The sequence below is a fragment of the Akebia trifoliata genome, chromosome 11 (genome assembly GCF_017979445.1).
Source record: "Akebia trifoliata isolate Shusen 1 chromosome 11, ASM1797944v1, whole genome shotgun sequence".
NCBI lineage: Eukaryota > Viridiplantae > Streptophyta > Magnoliopsida > Ranunculales > Lardizabalaceae > Akebia > Akebia trifoliata.
This window is the reverse complement of record NC_141385.1, coordinates 44,210,709-44,235,318: the sequence shown is the minus strand read 5'-3', so window position 1 is coordinate 44,235,318 and position 24,610 is coordinate 44,210,709. Positions and strand designations below refer to the sequence as shown.

Genomic DNA, 24,610 nt, shown 5'->3' with positions numbered 1-24,610 from the left:
GGTCTTTCGTTGCAATGTGTTACGCTCCTCAACCAGTTGGTTGTTTGATCCAAACATCCAAACGGATGTCCTCTTTGAGCCCAGCTACGAAACAACCTACAAGAAAACTTTCAGGTAATTTATCTACATGGTGAGAAAGTTTTTCAAAGGACTCTTGGTATGCTGCAATTGTTGTCAATTGTTTGAGTTGGGACAGAGCTTCGGAAGGATCTTCATAGTCTGTTAGACTGAAGCAGTGGAGAATAGCTTTGGTGAACTCCTCCAAAGTTTGAGGACCTTTGAACTTCATGAACCACTGATGCCATTGGAAGGTGATTCCCTCTAAATGAAATGATGCTAGTTGAAGCTGTGGAGTGATTCCCTTAAATTCAAAGTATTGTTCGGATTTGTATATCCATCCCTGAGGGTCTTCACCAGTGAATTTGGGAAATGATAATTTGAGTTGTGTTTGATTGGGTACTGAGGTTTGTGAGGTGGTTCGGGTTTGAGATGTTTCGCCATGTGCAAACGAGTTGAGTTGATTTCGATGGTAAGTTGTGTTTGTGGTATGGTTGGTTGTTTTGTTGTAATCGTAAAGCTTGTAATTCGCTAAGAGTTTGATCGAAACAAGATTCGTGGCTGGCAAGAATTTCATTAACTTTAGTGCGGAATTCCACATTCGACTTTCCACGGGTCTCCATGGATGAGCCGGCTCTGATACCACTTAATAAATACAAAAAGAATTGTAGATGTAAGAATGAGAAAATAGATAGAATCAGAGGAGATATTTGGTATAATTATCCATACCTTTATTGAACGAGAACTTGGCTATTTATAGGTTTACAATTGGAAAAGCAAATAACTAATCACTAGAATTCAGGAACCACAATGCTAAGAAAATGGAGTCAGGTACTGAAGACATGAACCTTCAAGCATAACTACCTCCACTAATTTATTTACACTACCTGACATGAGCCCTCAAGCATAACTACCTCCACTAAATAATCAACTAATGGATTGGACTTGGTTTTCATATGACTTGGACAATATGATCTAGCAAGGCATATGACTTGGCAAGCCACAATGTATACATATCACAGCCACCTAGGATGAGAGAACTACCTCCCATGATCTTCCTAAATTTTAAATTGAGTGCACTTATTGTCCCCTTATTGGTAAATCTTCAAATTGTTGTTGAGATGAATGGTTTAGATGTCTCCTAGTGTCAAAGATATATGAGAAAGAGAATCATTGATAGTAAAAGAGAGTTATGAGGGGAGGTTGCATGTGTGGATCAAAGGAGCCATTTTGGGAAGAGTTTGACTTATTCCTTACTAAATTGGTCATTGATGATCATATAAATGGTGTTGTCCTAAGCCTCCCTATTATTCAAACTTTCCCATAAAGAAAAGTTTATATAAGGCAAGCTCTCCAATCAAAGACAAATGTTTTTAGCAACCTTCATATGTTGAGTGAAGACCTTCCTCATTTGTAATATTTTGTAGATTATGTAATGGAGCTGTGATGAAACTTTATAAGGAAAAAAAATTCATCCTTTCGTATGGTGGACACCTTGGAACACCAACCAAAGGAACTATGTATCCCTCTCTTCTACATGACTTCATTTTTTCACTTCTCGTATCTCAACTCCTATTTAATCATGTATATAAGATTTCAACACCAAATTTCAATTATCAGTGTAGAAGGAATTTCAAGAAGAAAGAAAATTCATTAATTTCTGATTATCACAAAATTAATGAATTTTCTCTCCTTTCTTTGAATTATAAATAATGTTGCTTAAGATTGGGCGTAAGAGAAAATTTTAACGAGGAAACTCATTAGTCATTATTGTTTCTTGATACATGTTTTAGCGGTTGAATGTTAGTAGTTTCTTGTGATTTAAATCAAGTAGTGATGGAAAATTTTATTTTTTGAATTAGATGGTTGAAAATGATGGATTATCTAATTAAAATTTTTGTTTGTTATATCTTAAGAGTTTGCCTTAGGTGCATGAAGCTGTAGTGGCAAATTCTTCAAGGCATCAACGCTAATATTTTTGGAAGTATTCCCACTTAGATCACCTAGCTCCACAAAAAATCTAGTTTAAAAACTCGCGTTTCACTATTTCTAAAGGTATTTCAAAATGGACAGTTGTAGCTCATCGCGGGCTGTCAACCATGTTTCAGATAGAGTTCATCCAACCTTTTCATCAAAAAAATTCAAAAAACCCTTGTGTTTTTCAAAAGATCAAATTGTTTTTCCCGAAAAATTAATCTTACCTTTTTTTTTTTGGTTGATTTTTCTGAATTTCTTGGTGTCCATTAAAAATAGAGTGTTTAAGCTGGATTATCTATCTTGCACAAATCTATAACCAATTTGGACGCTTGTTTTCACCTATTTAGGAGCTAAATTGGCATTTGATCTAAACTGAGCATACAAAGCTTAGGTCTTCCAAATATCTAATTTCTAGTGATGAATTTGTAGTAAGGTGTTGTTAGTATGTGTTCTTAAGTGTCTTGCTTGCATATGTATTTCCATCTTTTATATTCATTCTCACCTCATGTGCTTGTTAGTAAAGTATCGAATTTATTGAAGAAACTTGGTGTTGTATACGTCCTATGATAATGAAGTGCAATGTAATATTCATGCGATAATTAATCAGAGTATTTATATTAATACTGTGGACATGGGATTTTCATCATTTTGAAACATCCCTCCACTTTGGGGTGTTTTGGAGTCGCCACCATTCATTTTCGGAAATGGGTGTGAATGGTCACCCGAAGTCGTATTTTTTGAAAAACATGTCATTTTGACATTTTGATGACTCTCGTATGGATAAGGTGCATAGTCCAATCTTGATTCAAGGTAAGGGGGTCCATTTATGGAGTAGGGAAGGTGTTAGGCACCCTACTCCATCCACGTAATGTAGTAACCTCAGATTCGGTCTTTTAAAATAAAAAGAGAAAATGAAATCGGAACACAATTCGATGTGTGCCCTCAAGTGTGAAGGGCTTTCGATATCTGTTCAAATCATTGAAGGCACCCTTATGAAGAAAGGGCCCTTTGGTGATTTAGACCATAGTGGTGTGTGTAAATATGTAGAGAAAGGGAGAGTAGAAGAGGGAAGTTGGGGGGTGTGCCTTTTTCAAACCCACCTTGACCCAATCTTTATTTTCTTTTATCTTCAAAAATGTCCCCTTGATGTGTCTTCTTTTCTTTTCTTGACTTGTTTGATTGAAGGTTGAGATGAGTTGAGAGTAGAGTAAGAGTAGAGAATTGAGGGTTGAGAGTAGTAAGATAAGTTATCTTTTTTTTAGAAGATTTTTTGTCAAATTTTCATTAGGACTTGTAAGGGGAGAATGGAGGGGTTTTTATAAAAGTTGGAGAGTTATTTTAGGGGTAGAGTTGGGTGAAATGATGAGAAGTGGTAGAATAGTGTGGGGTTTAAGAGAAGGGTATGTGTTAATTGATGGGGTTTGAAGGTATTTGTGTAAGAGGTTAAATGGGGAGTTTTGACCAAAATGGTTTGGATCCTACCCAACCCATTGGGTGGAGTGTTTGGTGAGGTGAGTTTAAGATGGTGGTTATGATTAAATAATATTTGATTTAAGAGAATGAAGGATTTAAGGGGGTGGTTGATGATATTTTGGGAGGGTGAGGGAGATGATGCCATGTATCAAAGTGGGTGGAAATGAAGGGTTGAGATGAGTTGATAGGAAAGGATGAGTGTTTGATTTGAGAGGATGGGTGTAGGTTTAGGTTGTAGATGTAGGTTTTGTAAGAAATGATGGGGGTAGATTAGGGGGAAGTGTAGATTGTAAGTGTTTGATTTGAGAGAATGGATAGAATAGGTTAGGGGAGAGGTGTAGGTTGGAGGTGTGGGTAGATGATATTTAGAGAGAAGTAATGGGATATTTAATTGTTTAGAGAAAGGTGATGGGAGTTGGTGGTTGGATGAGGGAGGTGAGATGGGGTGATGACATGTCTCATATCTTGATGATGTTGGGTGATTGGTTGTGATGTTGGGCTTGGGTAATGTGTTGAGTTGAGTTGAATGGGCTTGGGTAATGGGTAGAATAAGGATGGGTTTAGGTTGAATGGGTTGAATTGAATGGGCTTGAGTAGTAGATAGGATAAGGGTGGGTTTGGGCTTGCATTGGTTGAGTTTAAGAATGTAGGAGGGTGATGAGATGTTTTTGGTCCGTGGGCCACGTGGGAAGCCTCGGGCCATTTATTGAAAAATAATGATAAAATAAATTAGATTTATATAGGTTTGGGCTTCGGAGCCCATTCCAATTTTTACGATTTTTGGGACATTTTGTGTCGAGGGTCCGGTCAAATTTGGGTGTCTACAAATACATGTATTAAAAAAATATAAATATTGAGTAAAAGTAATGGAATAAAGATAGAATCAGTTTGGATGTCCAAGAGATGAGGGAAGATGATGTTTAGTTTGTTTTGTAGAGAATCAAAAACCTGATTGGGATGGGCCTTGTGAATATTTTTGCTAATTAAATGATATGAGGTACATGAAGACCTTGCATAACACCAAAAACTTGCTCAACATGTTTGGACCAATGATGAAAAATCATAATAGACTTATGGACGGGATTCTCATTAAGAAATAAAACAAGTGGGGATCAAATGAAAGAAAAATGTCAATATTGTTTAAAACTCATATCTCTGCACTAAAAAAGACTTTAGACATCACTTAAAAAAATAAAAATAAACATCCTTTTTTTTTTTGAAAGATGACATCTAAAATGCAGTTTTTGAGAGTGGAAGGATTATGCTAAAAAGTGCGGGACTTTAGACATTGATTTATGTTTGACCTTTAGACATTGATTTTTGATAAATTGATGTCTAAAAACTGCCTTTTACACGTACTTTTTCATCTAGAGAATAGACATCACTTTTTAAATGATCCTAGAAAATACCTCAACATTTGAGTAGAAACAATAGGTCGTTTCTTAGCACTCTATGAGATGAGTTTCAATGAAAGATTAATAAGCTTGAGGACTTTTTCTTTTTTTGGGTAAACAACCAAAATTTATTAAATTAGAATAAAGTTACATAGGGGATCAAATCCTTTAGGATGCATTTTACAGAATTAGAAAATTAAAAAAGTCTCCATGAGAGATTGCTTTCGAAACTTCCCTTTTCTCCAAATGATCGTAGCTACACTTTTGGTTGAATCCATTCTGATACGACGCATCTATCTTCTAAAGAAAGTGCATGTTTGGGAGAATGATAGAAGTTGATCTCATTTAAAAGATAGATGCATTATTGAACTTATTGCCGAAGCAGTGGAAGTTTTTTAACCTTAAAAAATAGTAGCATTTTGGCTTCAACGAAATCACCCACAAAACAACCCAAGGAGCTGAATTTAAGTTTCCACCAAATTGAGATAATGTCCTTGACATGTACCACTTGAGAATTAATTAGATTAACGAGAATCTTTGGAGATGGCCTGTTAACCCAAGTGGAAATATATCCAAACTTGGATTGTGAAGTCGCATTCTACAAACAAATTGGCAAAGCTCTCTTCCTCCAAACACAATGGGCAATTTGATGCAAGGTTTATCATTTCTCCATTTTTTTCCTGATGGAACCTAATGACAATGCTTCATCCAACAATTTCCAACCAAAGTTTTTAATTAGCTTAATTAACAGGAATATTTACTTTCCATATTCACAACCAATGCTTCAAGACAATTCCTTAACTCATTATGGACTACCAAGCTAGCTTAGAAGAGAACTAACTTGTTAGAGAATCTGTCCGAATCAGTCTATTTGATGCGTTTTGAAGAAGATGGCTAGGTGAGATAAATCTTGCAATTTCTCCTCCAACCAATCGAATTAACCAACACCTCATTTTTCCAATTTCCATCCAGCCACACATTACTTATTGTGATCTCCTTACTAACACAAGGGAAAGATTCAATCAAAGGATGGTCATCTCCAATTTTGTAGCAACAAAAGAAACATTTGAACCATCCATTACCAAATATTTGAATGTTTGTATGGTATGTTTCATTAAAACCAAAATCTCTTTCCATACAGTACCTTATGGATTGTTTGCTGCTGTCCATGAATCTCCTCTTAATGTGTATTTTTCATTTAGATAGTCAATCCATAATCCATTTCTTTAAATAATTTGCCAAGAAGTTTTAAGTCAATCCATAATCCATTTCTTTAAATAATTTTCCAAGAAGTTTTAACCATTCCGAGAAACTTAAACTAGTGACCAGTAACTTCCAAACCTCATTCTCTTTTTAGGTTAGTCAGCTTGCTCCATTTGTCTCAAGTAATGCCTTCCAACCCCTTCTCCATCACTCCAGAGAAAGTTTGCAACAACTTTTTAAAGTTAAACTACTGGAATAGATAGAATGGAAAGAAGACCGAAGCTAGCATATGGTTCAAAAGCGTAAGTCTTGCTACCTCCTTCAGACAACATTTAGATTTTCATCCCTCAACTTTAAAAGATATCTTCTTGATTAGGCCATGACATGACTCCTTTGTAACACGACACTTGAAGAGTGGAAGACCCAAATAGTTAGATGGTAAAGCTCCTTTGCCAAATCCAATATTTTATGGATAATATAATATTAACACAATGCGTATCTATCTTCTTTGGGACACAAAATTTACTCTTCTCAACATTTATTTTTAGACGAAAAACAGATTCATAAGACAAAAACTCCTTAAAATGTCCTAAGGACTTTTTGACGCCTTTGTGAAAATAATAACATCATCTGAAAAAAGTAAATGACTAGGAGATGAGTGCCTTCTAGAACTTACAGATCTCTCCACTTTCCCCTTATTCACCAGATGACTCAACCCCCTACTCTCCTCAGTGGTTATGAATCAAGCTAGAGATAGGGGGTCCCCTTGTCAAAGATCTCGTATCCCTTTAAAGTAATCATTGGCTATACCAGTTGTAGGGGATTTTTTGGACATCCCACCCCTCGCACTACGTGAAAGCTGAAAAACTCAATAGAAAAAATTGATGGGCCAAGGCCCACAAATTTTACAAACTAAATTTGATGGTCTAGGACAGTCAAATTCTAGATATTCTCAGATTTGACGACTTAGAGCTATTGAATTTCTATCATCCTTCATTAATTTGATAATTTCGACGTGTAGAAAAGAAAATTTGACAATAAAAAATTCGACGCCAATTCAACCCTTTAGTATCTCAAATTTAACTGCCTAGGGGCATTTTTCACATTGTGTTGAGATCCTTATTGCAATTAATGCTTCTCTCCGATCTTCTTCTCCAATGATTTTTCAATTTTTTTATTTTCTTCTCTAGTGAACCTTTCTTTTCTGGATTGTCTTATTTATTCGTCTTTACCTAAAAAGATATTGGTGTGGTGCCAACTAAAGAACCTTCGATGATCAAGTTAGTACTTGATAAAAATTACAAAAGAGGAGAATAAAGCACTAGAGTTGTGTGTGGCTTGTGCCTTCCCGATTTAAATAGGAGAGACATATCTACTTATAGAGTAGGTTGTTTAATGGAGGTGGTAAACTCAGTTATAACCACCCACCCATGTTGTCTAGCATTTATAATGATAAAATCCTATGATGCTTTAATGATATTGAAGACCCACACTTCATGCCTCTTGTAACCTACACGAAGAGTGGCCTTAAATATGTAATTTTTCGAATTCGGTCATTACTCAGCTCCTCGAGTTTTACTACTAGAAAAAGACTTTAGACATCACTTTTTTTTAACTCCCATGATTGATGATTCAATGATCTTCTCTACTTCAATCAATTGTCTAGCAATTTGATGAATTTAAAACATATTTAAGATACTTGTAATATTATGTAGGAAAACTAGAACACACAAGCATGCGCACAAGCACAAGCGTACGCGTGCACACACACATACCGAGAGAGAGAGAGAGAGAGTATTTGAAGAACTAGAGGGTTGAGGCTCTCCATCAACATGATTGTTTGGATGTTAGGATTCCCAAGAAAAATGTATCCTTGGGGGGAAAATGTATTAATCCCTAAAGATTTGAACTGATTTCTAGGAAATCTGAATTATTCTTCAAATCCTATAATGATCATGTTAATGGAAGTGTCAATTATGGGTTGAGGCTAGAGAAGTTCATAAAATAGACTCCAATGATTAATGATCATTTAAATTTGAGTCGTGATAAACTGACTCAAAAACAGCATACTCAAACTTATTCACCTGAAATGGCATGTGCATAGAACCCTAATCATAATTTTAACAATAATGTTGAAGTGAACTCAGCCTGGAATCTCATATTGCACTTCTTGATGTGAAAGTGTAAGAGAACAATAGATGATTTTCATCGAGATATGAGTGAAAAACATCTATGGTTCCTACGTCAAGAAGTGATGTATGAGGTTCTAACTTGAGGTCACTCTAGCATGACACTAATTTTAAATAGCTATTGAAATTGTTAGAATGAATGTTATAATGTTTTGCAATGTTGAGATTATGATTTGAACCAAACCTTTGTTATATTTGAAGAGTGTGTTTTAATCTTTAATTGGGTGTGCTAAATAATTTGAGAAATTAATTGATTGTAATAAATTAGAGTTGGCGTGCCACTAGTAGTTCTCTAGTTTTATTATGAGTCCAACTAATCTTACTAAGTTAGTAAGAATTTCACCCTTACTAAGGGTCCTTGGGCTCACCTTGTGATATCAAAATCATGATCTAATGCTTCAAGAGGATAAAATTCTATAAAATTTAGAAAAAAAAAAAAATTCAAATTAATCGTTGAATTCTAATTTTAAATTTAGAAGTTAAGTAGAATTTCAGTAGCCATCTATTTTCAAAATCTTGGATCAAGCATAAAATAATTTATTTTTTGAAAAAAAAAAAATTTGGGTCTGAATTGTCAACAAAATTTAAAGGACTATAATATTGGATTGCTAATGTGGTAATCCATTTTAGCAAAAAACCCTTGGCAAGACTTAAAATCTTATTAAGGAAGGAAAATATGTTCTCTATTACTATTAAAATACCTAATTGAATCGCCAGGCCACGTGACCCACCCTATTCTCCAATGATGGGCCAATGTGCACGATGGTTTAGCTGGGTCTAGCAATATATGATTGGTATAGGAGATGGCCCACTGCTATTGGTAATTCATAGGCATTGGTTTTGAATCAATTATATTTGATGGTTGGTGATTCATAAACATTCGTGCAAGGTCATTTAAGAGAGGGCCAGATGGGCAAAACGTCCGTAGGGTTGACTTGCTTTAAATTTCTTGATTATATCCCTAATTTTTACTTCGACTTCTTATTAAATGTTCCCGCCAAATTCCCAACGGTTTGCATGCGGCTCTGGACATGGACAGATGGACAGATAAACGCTTACCATAAAGGGACAGTTGCTGTGTCTAGTGGCCAAGTGGGTGAAGCTTATATAAGGAGAAGAGATGCGGAAGTAGGAAATCAAGCAAGGGAGCTAAAAAAACTGAGGTTTGTTAGCTCTTAAGATATGGTTGTCTCTTCAAAATGGCTATCGCTGCTGCTTCTCATGAGCATTGTCTTCCATTTGAGTGCAATTACTCTTGGAGACAACAAAGTTGACGTTACAAGATTTGGTGGGAGGTCTGGCGATGATGATTGTCGCTTTGGAGGTCGGCGTGGATGTGGAGGTGGTCGTAATCAAGGAGGAGGACTAGGAAGAGGTGGTGGATTTGGTAATAGAGGTGGCGTTGGAGGTGGGGGTGGGGGTGGTGGCTAGTTCAGGGAAAGGTGGAGGTTTTGGAGCTGGTGGTGGTGGTGGTCTAGGTGGTGGTGCTGGAGGAGGCATTGGTGGAGGTGGAGCTGGTGGAGCTGGTGGAGGCTCCGGTCATGGTGGTGGATTCGGTGCAGGTGGTGGTTTAGGAGGTGGTGCTGGAGGAGGCATCGGGGGAGGAGGTGGTAGTGGAGGAGGAGGAGGTGGTGGTAGTATTGGTGGAGGTTCCGGTCATGTAGGAGGTAGTGCTGGAGGAGGCATTGGAGGAGGTGGTGGAGGTGGAGGGGAGGTTCCGGTCATGGTGCCGGAGGTGGTTGTGGTGGTGGGGGGCAGGAGGTGGTGTTGGAGGAGCTGGTGGAGGAGGCGGTGGTGGTGGTAGCAGTGGAGGCTCAGGTCATGGTGGTGGAATTGGTGCGGGTGCCAGTGGTGGTTTAGGAGGTGTTGGAGGTGGAGGAGGATTAGGAGGGGGTGGTGGTGCTGGTGGAGGCCATGGGGTTGGTGGAGGCTTTGGAGTTGGCATCAGCATAGGGATCGGTGTAGGAATCAGAGGTGGTGCTGGTCCCATCAAAAATGATTTACAAAAAATAGATAATCCACAATTTTTCAACTTGTAAACTAAGGCTAGAAGTTTTAGAATGGGCTGATTTTTGGTGAGGATGATTTACACGGTGAGTAGATCATCCTCACCAAAAATCAGCCCATTCCAAAACCTTTAATTATGTTTTGAAAAATATTTTACCAAAATGTTTGTTGCTGAACGGGACCCATCAATGTCAGCCTCCGTATGCATGTTTTAGACACCAATTAAGGATTGGAGCCTGATGCATTGCTACTATAATGATGCTTGTGTTTGGAAGGGAAGTTTGTTGCTGAACGGGACCCATCAATGTTAGCTTCTGCCTTTTCTTTAATGCATTTATTAAGATAGTAAGGAAAAAGATTTTACTAAGTCTAATCCACCGTAAAAAAAAATCTTGATATATGTCAAACAAGACATTAAGATTTATAACAAACCTCTGAGACTTATTTTATGAATCTTGAGGTCTTTTTTTTTTTATTTTTTTTATGGTGTCAAACAAGACATTAAGGGTATGTTTGATTGCACATGGAAAATAGGGTGGAAAATCAATTTCCATGGAAAATGGCATTTTTCAAGTGTTTGATTGCACATGGAAATGAAATTCATTTTCCACTCCATTCAAAAAGTCCACTAAATCATGGATTTCACTTTCCCACCCATATGGGTGGGAAAATGAAATCCACCTATATTTTCTATCATCAATTCTTCACCACCACCATCACCATTACACTAACCTCCTCGTCGTCGTCGTCGTCACCATCGCCGTCGCCATCGGCTCTGTCTCCGACCACCTTCTATCTCTTTTCTTCTTTTTCTTCTTCTCCTTCTTCTCCATCCCTCACCTCATCCGTCACCACTACCACCACGTTCTCCCCCCCATCTTCCTCATTTACCTCCGTCGCCACCGTCACCGTCGTGGTCGCCACCGTCGTCGTGGCCACCACCGTCGCCGTTGTCGTCGCCGTTGTGGCCGCCACTGTTGTCGCCACATCCTCCCCCCTCCCTCTTCCTCGTCATCTTCTTCTTCCTCTCCCCCTCCTATCATCTTCTTCCTCCTTCTCCTCTTCTTCTTTTTTCTCATATTTTTCCATGATTTTATCCATGTGAAATCAAACAATGGAATTTGATTTTCCAACCCTACCTATTTTTCACAACTAATTTTTCATGGATTTCAAATTCCATGGAAAGTGACTTTCCATGCAATCAAACATACCCTAAGATTTATAACAAACCTCTGAGACTTATTTTATGAATCTTGAGGTCTTTTTTTTTATTTTTTTTTATGGTGGATGAGATTTAAGTAAGGCCTTTTTTCTTCACTAAGTAAGGCAAGGCGGACTCTAGTTAATTCATTAATCAGACAACTTTGTCAATCTACTGTTTTGACCTTATAAACATATGGTGCAGAATACATGCACGTACATCCATAGCAAGATTAACAATTTAACCAACTAATGACTTGAAAGATAATTGATAAAAAAAATGTGATTTACACAAATAAACATAAACATAAAATTTGAACAAAAACTTTCAAAACTAGGATAAAGGAATTCGTAATGATGCAAATATATCATCATCAAAATGAAAATCGTGCAAACTGATTGACATATTATCCATTAGAGATATTCTAATTTACCTTGTTTGTCTTAAGATCAAAGCAAAACCATCAAATGCAACAATTAATTCTCAATTATGGGATTGTTAAGAAATTCATAATCAAAAGCCTACTATAATTCAAGCCATAGCTAGTAATTCAAAAGATATTAGACTTCTTGACTATGTAATTATCGAACTTCCTTCTTTACTTGTTTCCACATTGCATGGGTACATGCCCTTTGACATATAAATATAGCATAAAAGAGTTGAAACTTTATTTTTTTTGTTAAGTGAGATTATATTAATATAGACAAAAGATTTGTTTACAATCCGAATATGGGAATCCCTAACCAGTCCTCCAGAAGGGCCTTCTTAGTCAAAGGAGGAAGGTTTGCAAAAAAGTAAAAAAACAAGAGAAGAGCTACAAACACTCCATTGTTTGCTTATGTATCAACAACACCATTGCACTCTCTCCATGTGGGCTGAACTTTCCATTGAAATCTCGATAGAGCTGACTTTGTACCATGTATCACAGAATTTGTTCCCCACAGGAAATATTCTCCTTTCAACCCATTCACAACGAGCATTGAATCAAGCTCAATGATGACAAGTTCTTGGTGTAAATTCTGAACTTGAAGAGCTTGCAACAATACTGTCAAAAAACCTAGAACTAGAATTAAAAACTTAGTACCTGGACTATAGAAACTATATTAACATCTTAGAACTAGTATTCTACTATTTTATTGCTTGGGATATTTATGAAAAAGTGATCAACTTTTGACGAATTTATGATTATGGTTCACTGTTCATTTTTATTACTAAGAATTTTAAATAATTCTATGAGTTGTATGAGACTTTTAGTTGAAATGATTTAATTTATTTTTCGATTTATTTTAAAATGATATAGAATCATATGTCAATTATTATTTAACTTAAACCAGTTTTTAAGGATATTTTTTTTTAATTTTTAATTTTTAATTTTTAATTTTTAATTTTTAATTTTTAATTTTTAATTTTTAATTTATTTTATTTAATTTATTTATTTATTTATTTTTTTTTTGCATTTGCAGGATAACCTAGCAAACATAAAATTTTGCGTTGGACACAACAAAGTACCATAATCGTAAAATTACATAAAATTCAATAAACATAAATCTTTACAAATACAAAATTTTGCATTTGCAACGATTTGCCATGCAAACAAGTAGGACCTAAAACTTGCCGTTCTAATTTTTTCTAAAACAAAAATGTGACCACTCATGTTTTGATAATTAAAATGAGCAATTAGCCGACATTATAAATAACTCATTTTCAAACCACAAAATGGTAATTCACACTAATCACTTATATGTGACTTTGAACCATGTTTATTCAAAGTTCTTGGCTTTTCCTTTAAATTAATCAACATTAAACTACTTTAGTCATAATGTTAATATAGAAATTTAGATTTGTAACGCCATGAAATTTTATTACGTATATTGAAAAATTAAGTCAACTCTCCAAAGGGTATCTCATAATGAAAAAATAATTCAAGAACGAATATTTTTATTAGTTTATGAACAACATGAAACATAAAAGAAATTATTTTTCTTATCTTTTTTATAAAGAATAAAAATTTCTTACCTTTTGATAAAGAACAAAAGAAATAGTATTCCCAACAATCACTAAGTAGAGATTTATGTTGATAATGTGTTGTAAAACTAAGACAAATTGCAAGACACCAAAGTATGAGAAACATGATTTTAAATCTTGTTCAAGATGCCTCGAGCGAGTCATCTTGGTCTCATTCAACAACAATACGAATTTACATTGTGTCTCCACATTCACATCATCTTGCGAGATAAACGGGATGTCTGAGACGATATTTTGAAAATCTCAACCAAATTACTAAAACTCAACCAAGTCAATCGGGATTTTGATTAAAATAATTCTTATTTTTAGATTTTAATATTTATTATATAAATAAAACATGATTTTTGACTGAACATTTACTATTTTATTATAAAAGTACAATTATTTTGATTTAAATATATATAAATCAATCAATATAAACTGAGTTTAATGGACTCCCTCTACACGCAAACAACGAGATATCAAGTTTTGAAATCATGACGAGAAAAGTTTCTTCTTCAAGAACTCTCTTATCTAATACCTATATTTAATGGCTTACATAAAAACAGAGAGGGAAATGAAAAGCCAAGGGTTACCACCAAATTATAATCATGAGCTCATCACAATGGAGGTATATATTTGTAAGAGGATAGGTATTTTCCTTCTCTTTTTTTATTATTTATTATTATTTTTTTTTTAGAACGATCAAGTAATTTCCCAAGGAAAATACTAAACTGACTTAAATGGCAATGGCTACAAAACCATAGATGTTTTTTCTTAAGATACGAGTGAAAGGATCTATCATTCTGTGTATGCCACCAGATCAACATTGTCAAACGTAGTGTCTTAGTAAGTCAGCGTAGATTGACTCATTTCCCACACACTCAGATCTCCATTTCCATCTCCATTCCAGGTAAATTTTCGTGAATAAAGCTCAAAATCAAACACTTTCGATCGTCAACTTTTCTTCTCCTCGGTTTAATCGAAACCCTAACATTTTTTTTATTCCTTATTTTTCAGATCTTTGGCAAAGTCGATTTGAAGAGGCAAGCGATTAAGGTACTATTCTCCTCTCCAATGAACCATTTTTATGGTTTTAGAACTAGGGATTTGCATTTTAATCGATTTAAATTTTTTTTGGGTTTGTTTTATGTATTTTATGGCTCAAGATTTAAATTCTCGTCCAACCATGGCCGATGTTTTATGTCTCTGTTGAAGATTCTGTCTTCTTCGCTGGATTGGAACCCATTGGACGAACTTGAACACTCAAGGTCACTCAGCCATGGCAGATAAAAAGGGATCTTTTTTTTTTTCTTTCAAAAATAGGTAATGTGAATTAGGTATGGAATTGGAAGTGATGAAGCAAATATAAGCTATGTATCACTTATATATTTGATTTGTTGGAAGAACCCAACTCCTGTATAGGTGTTCAGTTTCCAAATTTCTCTTGAACATGAAGATTTGTGGTACATGTGTAATCTAGCTGCCTAAGATTTCATATAAACTTACCTATATCTGACCAAACTTTAGTATCAATGGGCATGTCTGGACAATGAACTTGGTGTCCTCTGTTTTAAGAGAAGTTTTGTTTGTGAAATAACATAGATGGAGATCAAACCCATAACTTGAGAGGTTGAACTAGGGAACAAAGGAATATATTACTTGTCGTAATGTTGTACACATTATACGGATTTCTTTGGTGTGGATGCCTGCAATACTTCTCTACTTTAAAGTGAAGGCTTTATGGATAGTTCATTAAATTGCATTTTTTTTATATTACCTGTCACAATGTTGTACACATTATAGGGATTTCTTTGGTGTGGATGCTTGCAATACTTCTCTACTTTAAAGTGAATGTTTTAAAGATAATTCATTAAATTGCAATTTTTTATCTGCAAAAAAGTATAATTTATGGATAATTTTTACTTATACAAATAAAAATCCATATATGTATAGATATAGATATTGGGGGGGGGGGGGGGGGGGGGGGGGGGGTTGCGGGTGGGTCAAGGGACATAAGTAAAGCCATATGTAGAAACAAACATTTTTCACAATATGGGTTAGAAGCTTCTGATCAAGCTGATTTTTTGTTAGGATGATCTCTTTGATGAGAAGATCATCCTCACAAAAAATCAGCCCAATTTGAAACTTCTAAATCCATCAAAAGTGGTTTGCAAATTATTGGTAAAAAATCGATGGTCCACATTCTAAATCACTTTTGATGGGGTTAGAAGGTTCAGGCTGGGGTGATTTTTTGTGCAATGATCTTCTCATCATAGAGATCACCCTCACAAAAAAATCAGCTCAATCCGAAACTTCTAACCCATATTTTGAAACATGATTGATTTTTACATTTGTTTTTTTACTTATGTCCCTTGAACGCTCCCCATATATATATATATATATATATATATATATATATATATATATACTTATTGTTTGTTCTGGGGAACAAGAGAAATTCTATAATTTCATGTTGTGATGTATGTGAAGCAATGAAGTCAAAAGCTTTTGTTGACACTAGTCAATGGAGTCCTTTAGTGAAGAAGATGCATAGGAGTAAATTGATAACTTATTTCTTAATAATTAGATAATGAGAGTAAAATGCCTGAAGGATTAGTGGGAAAAAGTAATAAATTACCTATAAAATGACAAAGTAAAAATGGAATAGCAAAGAAAAACGCAGAAAAGCCAAATTGAAACTAAGAAAATAGTCATAGGACTATTTTTGTATTTGCAGACACAATTCCTCTGTTTAAACTATAACAAAGAGTCTTTACCCATCATAATTAAAATAAATAAATAAATAAAAAGAGGTGGGGATTGTGTGTGTGTGTGTGTGGGTTTGGGGGGGGGGGGGGGGGGGGTGAGGGGGGGGGGGGACTGTTTTCGTATTGCGAAGACAATTTGTATTCTATAATTTGGCAAGAAAGGGGAAGATGATAAATACTCTTCTTCTGTTGAAGAGTCAATCCCGCCTGAAAGAGAAAAAATGAATTAGTTAGGTGCTTGAATAAAGTAAGAAATTGGTTGAAAACAAATCTATTTGAGTTCCTTATGCTAAGCTTACAAGACTTTTACTTGTGTTTAGAACATCTACTATATTAGGTTTTATGCAACATCTAGGCAAGCACTTCAGCGCCTAGTGTTTCAGCACCTAGGCCACTACCCATTGAGTAGCTCCCACCGAGGGTTGGCCTCGGTGAAGTTTTAGTAACTATTGATATAAAAATGCTTCCCTCATAGCAATTGACTTTATATATAGGTATTTATCTCTTAACTCCACCAAAAACAAATGGTTAACAGAGAACCCCAAAATCAAACCAACCATGAACAACACAATTTTATTATTATTATTTAGATTTGTGACGTGATCGGATTGATTGAACTTGTAGGATCATGTTATGCCCATTGAAGTGCATAACGCTTTTGTTTTATTATGTTTGTACTTCTATCAGTGAACCCTCATCAAGTACGACATTGTAAGTCAATCCTCCCAAGATTGAAACAAAAGGCTTGAATTGAAAAAAGAGGTCAAAGTTTGTGTGACTTAGTCAAGGGATACCTAGTACCACGGCAACTACATACGGAAAGTGAGACCGTTGAAGGTATGATGTTGTAGTTATGTTATAGATTCAATATGCCTTGGTAGGTTTGAGACTTGAATTCTCTTTTCTTTCATTTTTCCTTCTGTTGTTTCCATTGCTCAAGGTTATACTGTTCCACACTAGGTTCAATTTTTTGAGTTTCTTGTTTTTGTTTTTTTTTTGGGATTTTAGAATATGACGTACAATGCATCACAACAAAAGGCTTGTATAAACAATATCATTTGTAATTGACACAATGTTGGTGATTTCATCACTGAAGAAATTGGAACTATGATCATTTGTCCCAAGCTAAGACAATTGTTAACTCTGTGTTGATATGAAGAAGAATATATGTATCATATCTTCTAATAACTTCATTAACATTTGACCAAAAAACAATGTGAATGATGTAATTTGATTCAATTGCACCATATTCTTCTTTGAAGAAGGGAAATCCCCACTAGGTCTAAAGCACCCTTGTTGGCTTGCTCTAATGTTGCCCAACTTTGATAAATATGTAACATGAGTATTTTCATATAATATCTGATTTGATCTACCTTCAATTTTATAGTATATCACTCTTCCCTTTTATGGAGAATTGTTGCCTACATCTCCTTTTGCCGCATGCTTTGTAGGTTAATCCCTCTTTGGTAGTTTTCTTTTGTGACTCATAAAATTTCATAGAATTGCATCCAAAATAAAAACCAGAGGAGATTGAGAAGACCTGTCTATTTTTATTTTATTTTAATAACCAAAAAATTTATTAGATGAGGACAAGGAGTCCACAAAAGGAACAAGAGAAGCCGGAAACAACAAACCAAGAAAAAACATAAGAAAAACAGAAAAAAAAAAAAGAAAAAAAAGAAAAGAAAAACAGAAGCACCAACAGCCACCACCCAAAACAGACACATCACAAACTGGTTACGGGATCCCATCTGAATAAGAAATCTTCAAAGCAGTAACCATGACATTGACCTGTCTATCATGCAAGACAAAGAGCTATAACAAGGAAAAACGCAAATAAATCTCTCAACTATAGTTACAAGATTAATTTTGTTACAAGATTACCCTTTCTTATCTCAAAACAGTCTTCTAGGAAGAGACCTAGAAACTCTTGGAAAAACTTAGGAAAAAAATGTAAACTTTTTTAGTGGTGATGATATCATGAACCATGAGCTCCTTCCCTGAGAAATAATGGTGTGTTTTATGACAAATGAGTAAGTAGGTGATTTGTTAATCCACCACTCGCCTTGCATAACGGAAACAAGTAAAATACATTCGCTTTGTGGGATCTAAGATGGTCAAACATCAAAATTTTGAGAGCGGTTGTCCAAACAGAAAAGGCCACCTTAGTAAGTACTTTAGAGTTCAGATTTCCAAGTTATGGAAGCTGAGAAACTAAAGTCACTTGGTTAGACAAGCATATGATAGGTTTTGACAGAAAATTTCATCTTAACTCCTCTTCCACACCCAAGATTCCTTATTGGAGTTGCATCTTTGGGTGTCAGAGATGCATCCAATAATAGTAGCTAAATAATTCACTTTCTAATCATTGAAATTCCTTACAAAACAGAGATCCTAAGATTTCCTTCTCTCTCTACCAAAGGATTTTGAATTTACATGTTCTTCTTGGTGGAAATATTAAAAGAGCTGGAAATTGCTTGCATCGAGGAGATTTTCCTCACCAAGTTAGCTCAGCCAAGACTTAAAACATTGTGAACCAGCACTATACATTGTTGGGCAACTCTGGTAACGGTGCTCTAGAGCTGTTTACGTATTGTGCATCTTCAATTATAAAAGTTATTTAGCTTAACCAGAACCAAGAATGACCTCGGTGAATAATATTGATGGACTAAACTCTGAGGCAAGTTCTTGTTGAAAACCATGTATGACGTCTTCAGTTGCAATCCAGTCTTACCATTGTATATAATATTCATACAGGAAGCAAACTCATAAAACACTTCCTCATCTTGTCTAATCTACTCGAAATTTATTTGTAAAGTCGTTAAGTATTTCAATAAAATGTCATCTAATATATTTTTATCCACACAGCAGGAACTTTTCACTCCTCACAGATGTCGAATGATGAGGAGAATCCCAAAGACGGTGAGGTACGGATAAGCCCCACGGTAACCCCTTTGTCGTCCAATGAAATCAAATCAACCTTGTATGATTGTTTACTTCAGCAAGCATCAATATACGGTATTGCCACCGGTTACTGCATTTCAGCATCTTTGCTCTCAATCATCAACAAATGGGCAGTCATGAAATTCCCTTACCCCGGGGCTCTGACTGCGTTGCAGTACTTCACAAGTGCTGCTGGGGTCCTTCTCTGTGGGCGGCTCAAGCTCGTGGAGCATGACACACTTGACCCACGAACCATGTGGCGTTTCCTACCTGCGGCTTTGATATTCTACATTTCCCTCTTTACAAACAGTGAGCTCTTGTTGCATGCGAATGTAGATACATTTATTGTCTTCCGGTCTGCTGTACCCATCTTTGTTGCAATCGGGGAGGCCCTCTACTTGCACCAACCATGGCCTTCAATCAGAACGTGGGTCTCTCTTGCAACCATCTTTGGCGGGAGTATACTTTATGTCCTAACAGATTACCAATTCACTTTAGTGGCTTATAGTTGGGCCCTCGCTTACCTGATTAGTATGTCTGTGGACTTCGTTTATATAAAACATGTGGTCATGACAATTGGGCTCAACACGTGGGGTCTTGTACTCTACAACAATCTCGAGGCCCTCCTTTTGTTTCCATTGGAGTTGCTTATAATGGGGGAGTTGAAGAAGATAAAACATGAGATATCGGACGAGTCAGATTGGTATTCATTTGGAGTTGTACTTCCCGTTGGTTTGTCATGCTTGTTTGGTTTAGCCATCTCTTTTTTTGGGTTCTCTTGTCGGAAGGCAATATCGGCTACAGGGTTTACGGTGTTGGGTATAGTGAACAAGCTATTGACGGTCGTGATCAATCTGATTATTTGGGATAAGCATTCGACGGTAGTGGGGACAGTGGGGTTGTTAATCTGTATGGGTGGCGGGGTTATGTACCAGCAGTCCACGAGTACAAAGCCTAAGACCATCAAAGAGGAAGTGAAAGCACAAGGAAGTGAGGAGGAACAACTACAGCTTCTTGAAATGCAGACGAACCAAGAAAGCAACGATACTGAAAAGGAGGCTGTCAATTCTGTAGAGGTGAACTGAGGGAAGTTGCCCTACTATTTCTTTTCTATTTTTTCATTTTCATCTGAAACTCAAAAGCGATTATTACTTTATTTTTTTCGTGGGTAATAATCGATTATTTCTTGTAAACATTTCTTTAGTCCATCCATCCAAACAAGGGGGTGGTGGAGAGTGGGGACAGAGTACTAGTTGTTGCCTTGTTTCAAAAAAGGAAGAAAGCAGCGACGCTGTGATTTAGTCTTTCCGAGTTTTGCTAAAAAAAATGTCATTATGGGCATGAAGCGCACCTGCTGCCCCATTCATAATTCAGATTGTAGAAAAACTTATTCAATCCAATTTTGAGAAGTTTTCAATCAGGGTGAGTTTTTTGTTATCTCGATTGCAAGGCTGAATTTTAATTATATTATTGGGTTAGACCTATTAAATTATCAAAAGCGGAATGTGGTCTCGGCCATTGAGATCCATTAGGATACACTAAGTAGTCATCAAAATCATCAAAAAAGTAAAGGCTTTCACAAGAAAATATATCTGAAAAGTGCTCGAGAGGTTCAATATGGATCAAGTAAAATCGGTTCTTTTTTAGTCATTTGAAGATCAAATGGAAAAATCATAATGAATTTTCTCTTCTACACAACAAAGAAAAAACAAAAAAAGATAGTCGGGAATGGCTTTCTTGCGGAGTACTTAAACCACCTCATGAGGGGAACATCAACAGTTCATCCAACCAGCTTCTTGAAATTGAGCTGGTCTCCATAAATTCTTAACAAAATTTCTCTCAACCTGAGTCATATTGTTTTCTGTGATAGATTTAGCAACGATTAATTTTAGGAGAGTAACACCATGTGAGAAGAGATCCATAAATCACGATCAGAGCAGGAACAAACTATGCAACATAAATTAAAATATTTCTTTGGAAATCTTGTAAAGTTAAATACAGAATCAAATTTACAAAAAATTCACAAAAGCATAGCTAAATATCTAAAATTATGAAAGAACGTGAAGCAAAACTTTGTTGTATGTGTGTCTTGTAGTGATGGTTTCCACCAGCGACACCATTCCCATTGTTCAAAACGTGATCATGGATCATGTAAGTATTCTAACTGGTGGCACAAAGTGAGTTTTACAATTTTTATTTTTTTTCATTTTCTCAAACTAGTGAGAGTTGGGAACTATGGAACAAGAACCTCTCCTTTCCAAGGAATCCATTCTTTTTTCTTTTTTCATTGGTTTTCTTTTGAAGTCCAAATGTGGTATGTAGGGTGTATGCCTCTGATTCTCTATACTTTCAAGTGTGAAGTTGGCCATTTAATAATTGTGTTAGTCAGATTGACACTATTATGACTCAAATCCAATTAGGCTTGACCCAAACCCACAAATTCCAGTCGTTTTCAAGTCGTGTGTTCACAGGTCGTGTTAAGATTGCCATCCCTATGACACAAGGATAACTTGTCTCACTTAAATTCAGAATAGCCTTGGTTGTTGTCAGCTTTTTATTTGCCAACACAACCCATTCCCTCTAATTATTTGGGTGAGTCAACCTTTGATCTTTGGTTGAAGTACGAAACATCAACCAATTGAGCTCATCAGAGCCCCATTGCAGGTTGTTGCTATTGTTGTTTCTTGTGGTGCACATGTTTGTCTCAAAACATTTGTATGCTTGTGATATCTGTTATTATTCTCTTTATATTAGCTGTGCATCACACTTAATTGTGATCTTATAATCTCAATTCTCAACTAAAGCACCGATTATTGGCTGAATTTTGCTTTGTGGCCAACGACTTCCCAACCCTCTATGTTATTGGCTGTAGAACATTGTTTTAAAATTAGCTTTGACATCTGGTCTCATCTATGAATGAGACCAAGTCATCTTGGACGAGGGTTTGAGTCGTCTCGTTCAATTCTGATAAAAATGAACTGTGATTTTAAATCTCGTCCGATACATTTAACTAGTCTATCCATCTCGTTAGTGGATGATATCGAGACATATCGGACAGGATTTAAAATCATGCTGTAGAATGATTTTGAGAGATTTCCAAATGTTCCCAACGTTTCATTCCATAATTTCCTCCAATCGAATAAGGAAACTTTACAACAATAGCAGGAACCAGGTTTTGCTCTTTTAGAGGTTGGGTGCTGACTGCTAAGTTATTAAATCAATAGAAGCCGCATAAATAAGCCTCCACATATGCGTCTAAAACACTCTCAATATTTACAAATAAATTTTTTAAAATTATGTATTTATAAGCCCTTTAATAACAAATAAAGGAAATTTTCCTCTCTCATCAGGTTTTGCTCCGGACCCCACTTCACTTCGAAAATGTCACTTTTGATACTGTTTTACCTCTTGAAGTCCAAGCCTAATAAGAGTGTTAGATATCTCACAACACATTCACTTATGGGTTGTCTAAAGGGGATAGTTTTTTAACCCCCAAATTTTCTTCTTCTCTTTGACTGAGGAGAACGTTGGACATTGATCTTGGTTGTGATTGATTGTTTCACAAACCTTACAGACTTTAGGCTTGATTTGTACGTGATTCTTTGCCTTATACTCCTACCATCTTCATGCTCTAACACGATAAAATCTAGGAATTGGACTTAGACCCATAGCTCAGTTGGTTTGACATCTTAGGAATTGGACATAAACTGATTTTAAAAAAAAAATTTACTCAAGTAATGTGGCATGTGCACTTCTACAACTGAAATAGTATGAATTAAAAATCCCAAGTGCAGGGTTATAATGGAATAATAAAATCTTGGGAGCATGAGGTATATCCACATGGATTGTGTAAAAATTGAACAAACACATGTGAGGTTAAAGAATATTTGACCTAAACTACGAAAAATATAATTTTTTCATACTTTTGTATGGAACAAAAATAAAAAATAAAAAAGTGCTAAGGCATCGAGAATCCATTTAAAAATCACAATTTTATTCAATTCAAAATTTTTTCGGTTAGTTTTGAATAAAGATTCTTTCTATCCGGATGATATAACAATTAAACTAAAAAAATTTATTTGATAAAATATATTGAAAAATCTCAAGTTGTCACGTATAACACATTCACATATCATAAAGATTCCCTAAGCAATCAATATAACATTCATCAACAATAAATCAAGAAAAATATCTAAGCATTCAACGTAATAATCATAAATAAAAACTCAATTTTTTTTTTTTTATAAACATGGAATCAAATCAAAATAATTAACACAACTTAGATAAATTCAAAAAAAAAAAAAAAAAAAAATCAATCCACCATCATTGATCGAAATAAAGTTACAAATTTCTAAGTTTCATTTTTAGCCTTAGCTAAGATTTTAGCCGACAACCTCCATAAACAAATCTATTAAAATTATTAAATAAAAAATCTAGAAAAATAAATTAAAGAGAAAACTAGAAAGGGAGAACAATTGGAGAGGAAGAAGAGAGACAAGGAAAGAAAGATCTAGAGAAATAAATAAATAGGAGAATATACAAAATATAAACAAATAAAAAAATAAAATGAAAGAAATATGGAAGATGAGAGAATTTAGAATGTGAAGGAAAAAAGAAAAACAAAAGATATCAGATATGTACATGATATTTTAGAATAAGACAAAATATAAGGAAATGTTTTGTTTGATACGTAAGAGCATGTGCAAAGACTTTTATTTTTGAATTTTTTTTTTCTTTACCCTTTCTTTAAGTTGTCCCTTAATCATTTTGCAAGTTTTTCTTTATCAAAAATCCATTTTTGACATTTTCGCTCATTTTAAACTTTAAATACCAACAAAAATGAAAATTCAATTAATTAAGCTCGATTAACCAAATTAACATTAATCATCATATATTGGGTATTTTTGAGTTTTTTTGGGTTTTTAGTTCGTTTATTATTATTATTATTATTGACACACATTGCAAAGCAACGTTGAGGTTGTGGGTTCAAGTGCAACTTACCCATCAAAAAACAAATGGAGGAACTGGCAGTGAGAATTGATTTCTATGCAAAGCCTAGCATAACCCAAACTTAATCTATTTGTAGTGGGTTGGAGAGGTTCTCCAATGATGCTCCCCACCTTACTCAGACACTCTAGGGACCAAAACTGCAAAGGGAGTTGGAGCAAACGGACCCATATTGGAAAAGAGGAGTTGGAGCATCTCCCTATAACAGGCTTGTAAGAATCAGCCATATTAATTGTCTCAAGATTAATGATCTTCGCTCTATACTCAATATGGCTGAGTTAAGGATAATATTGCAGCCCTCTTTATTATTGAATCTAAATAAGAAGAATCCTTTATCTAGGGACATGATATCCACATATCCCTTAAGCTTCACAACATTTCAAT

At 35.3% G+C, this 24,610-nt stretch overlaps 2 protein-coding genes across 5 annotated transcripts; both read left to right on the top strand.

Annotated features, from left to right (window-relative positions):
- Positions 1-9,429: 9,429 nt before the first annotated feature.
- Positions 9,430-10,332, top strand: LOC147391939 (uncharacterized). Its single transcript, XM_086459120.1, has 3 exons — positions 9,430-9,641; positions 9,742-9,942; positions 10,106-10,332. The coding sequence occupies exons 1-3, from the start codon at positions 9,476-9,478 to the stop codon at positions 10,330-10,332; spliced, it is 594 nt and encodes a 197-aa protein (XP_086315246.1). The 5' UTR covers positions 9,430-9,475.
- A 3,948-nt stretch (positions 10,333-14,280) lies between these two features.
- On the top strand, positions 14,281-20,656 carry GONST3 (golgi nucleotide sugar transporter 3). 4 transcript variants are annotated; one of them, XM_086459546.1, is made up of 4 exons: positions 14,281-14,418; positions 14,526-14,564; positions 16,964-17,113; positions 19,148-20,656. In XM_086459546.1, the coding sequence occupies exon 4, from the start codon at positions 19,168-19,170 to the stop codon at positions 20,302-20,304; it is 1,137 nt and encodes a 378-aa protein (XP_086315672.1). In that variant the 5' UTR covers positions 14,281-14,418; positions 14,526-14,564; positions 16,964-17,113; positions 19,148-19,167; the 3' UTR covers positions 20,305-20,656. The 4 variants fall into 4 exon arrangements, with proteins under 4 accessions (XP_086315672.1, XP_086315670.1, XP_086315671.1 ...); XM_086459544.1 differs by lacking the exon at positions 14,281-14,418 and having other exon boundaries at positions 14,429-14,564; XM_086459545.1 differs by lacking the exon at positions 14,281-14,418 and having other exon boundaries at positions 14,429-14,564; positions 19,145-20,656.
- Positions 20,657-24,610: the final 3,954 nt, after the last annotated feature.

Coding starts and splice junctions, on each gene's coding strand:
- LOC147391939 (XM_086459120.1), top strand. CDS start 9,476: ATGGTTGTCTCTTCAAAATGGCTATCGCTGCTGCTTCTCATGAGCATT. Junction 9,642..9,741: donor GCGTGGATGTGGAGGTGGTC/GTAATCAAGGAG, acceptor GGAAAGGTGGAG/GTTTTGGAGCTGGTGGTGGT. Junction 9,943..10,105: donor TGGTGGTAGTATTGGTGGAG/GTTCCGGTCATG, acceptor GTAGCAGTGGAG/GCTCAGGTCATGGTGGTGGA.
- GONST3 (XM_086459546.1), top strand. CDS start 19,168: ATGTCGAATGATGAGGAGAATCCCAAAGACGGTGAGGTACGGATAAGC.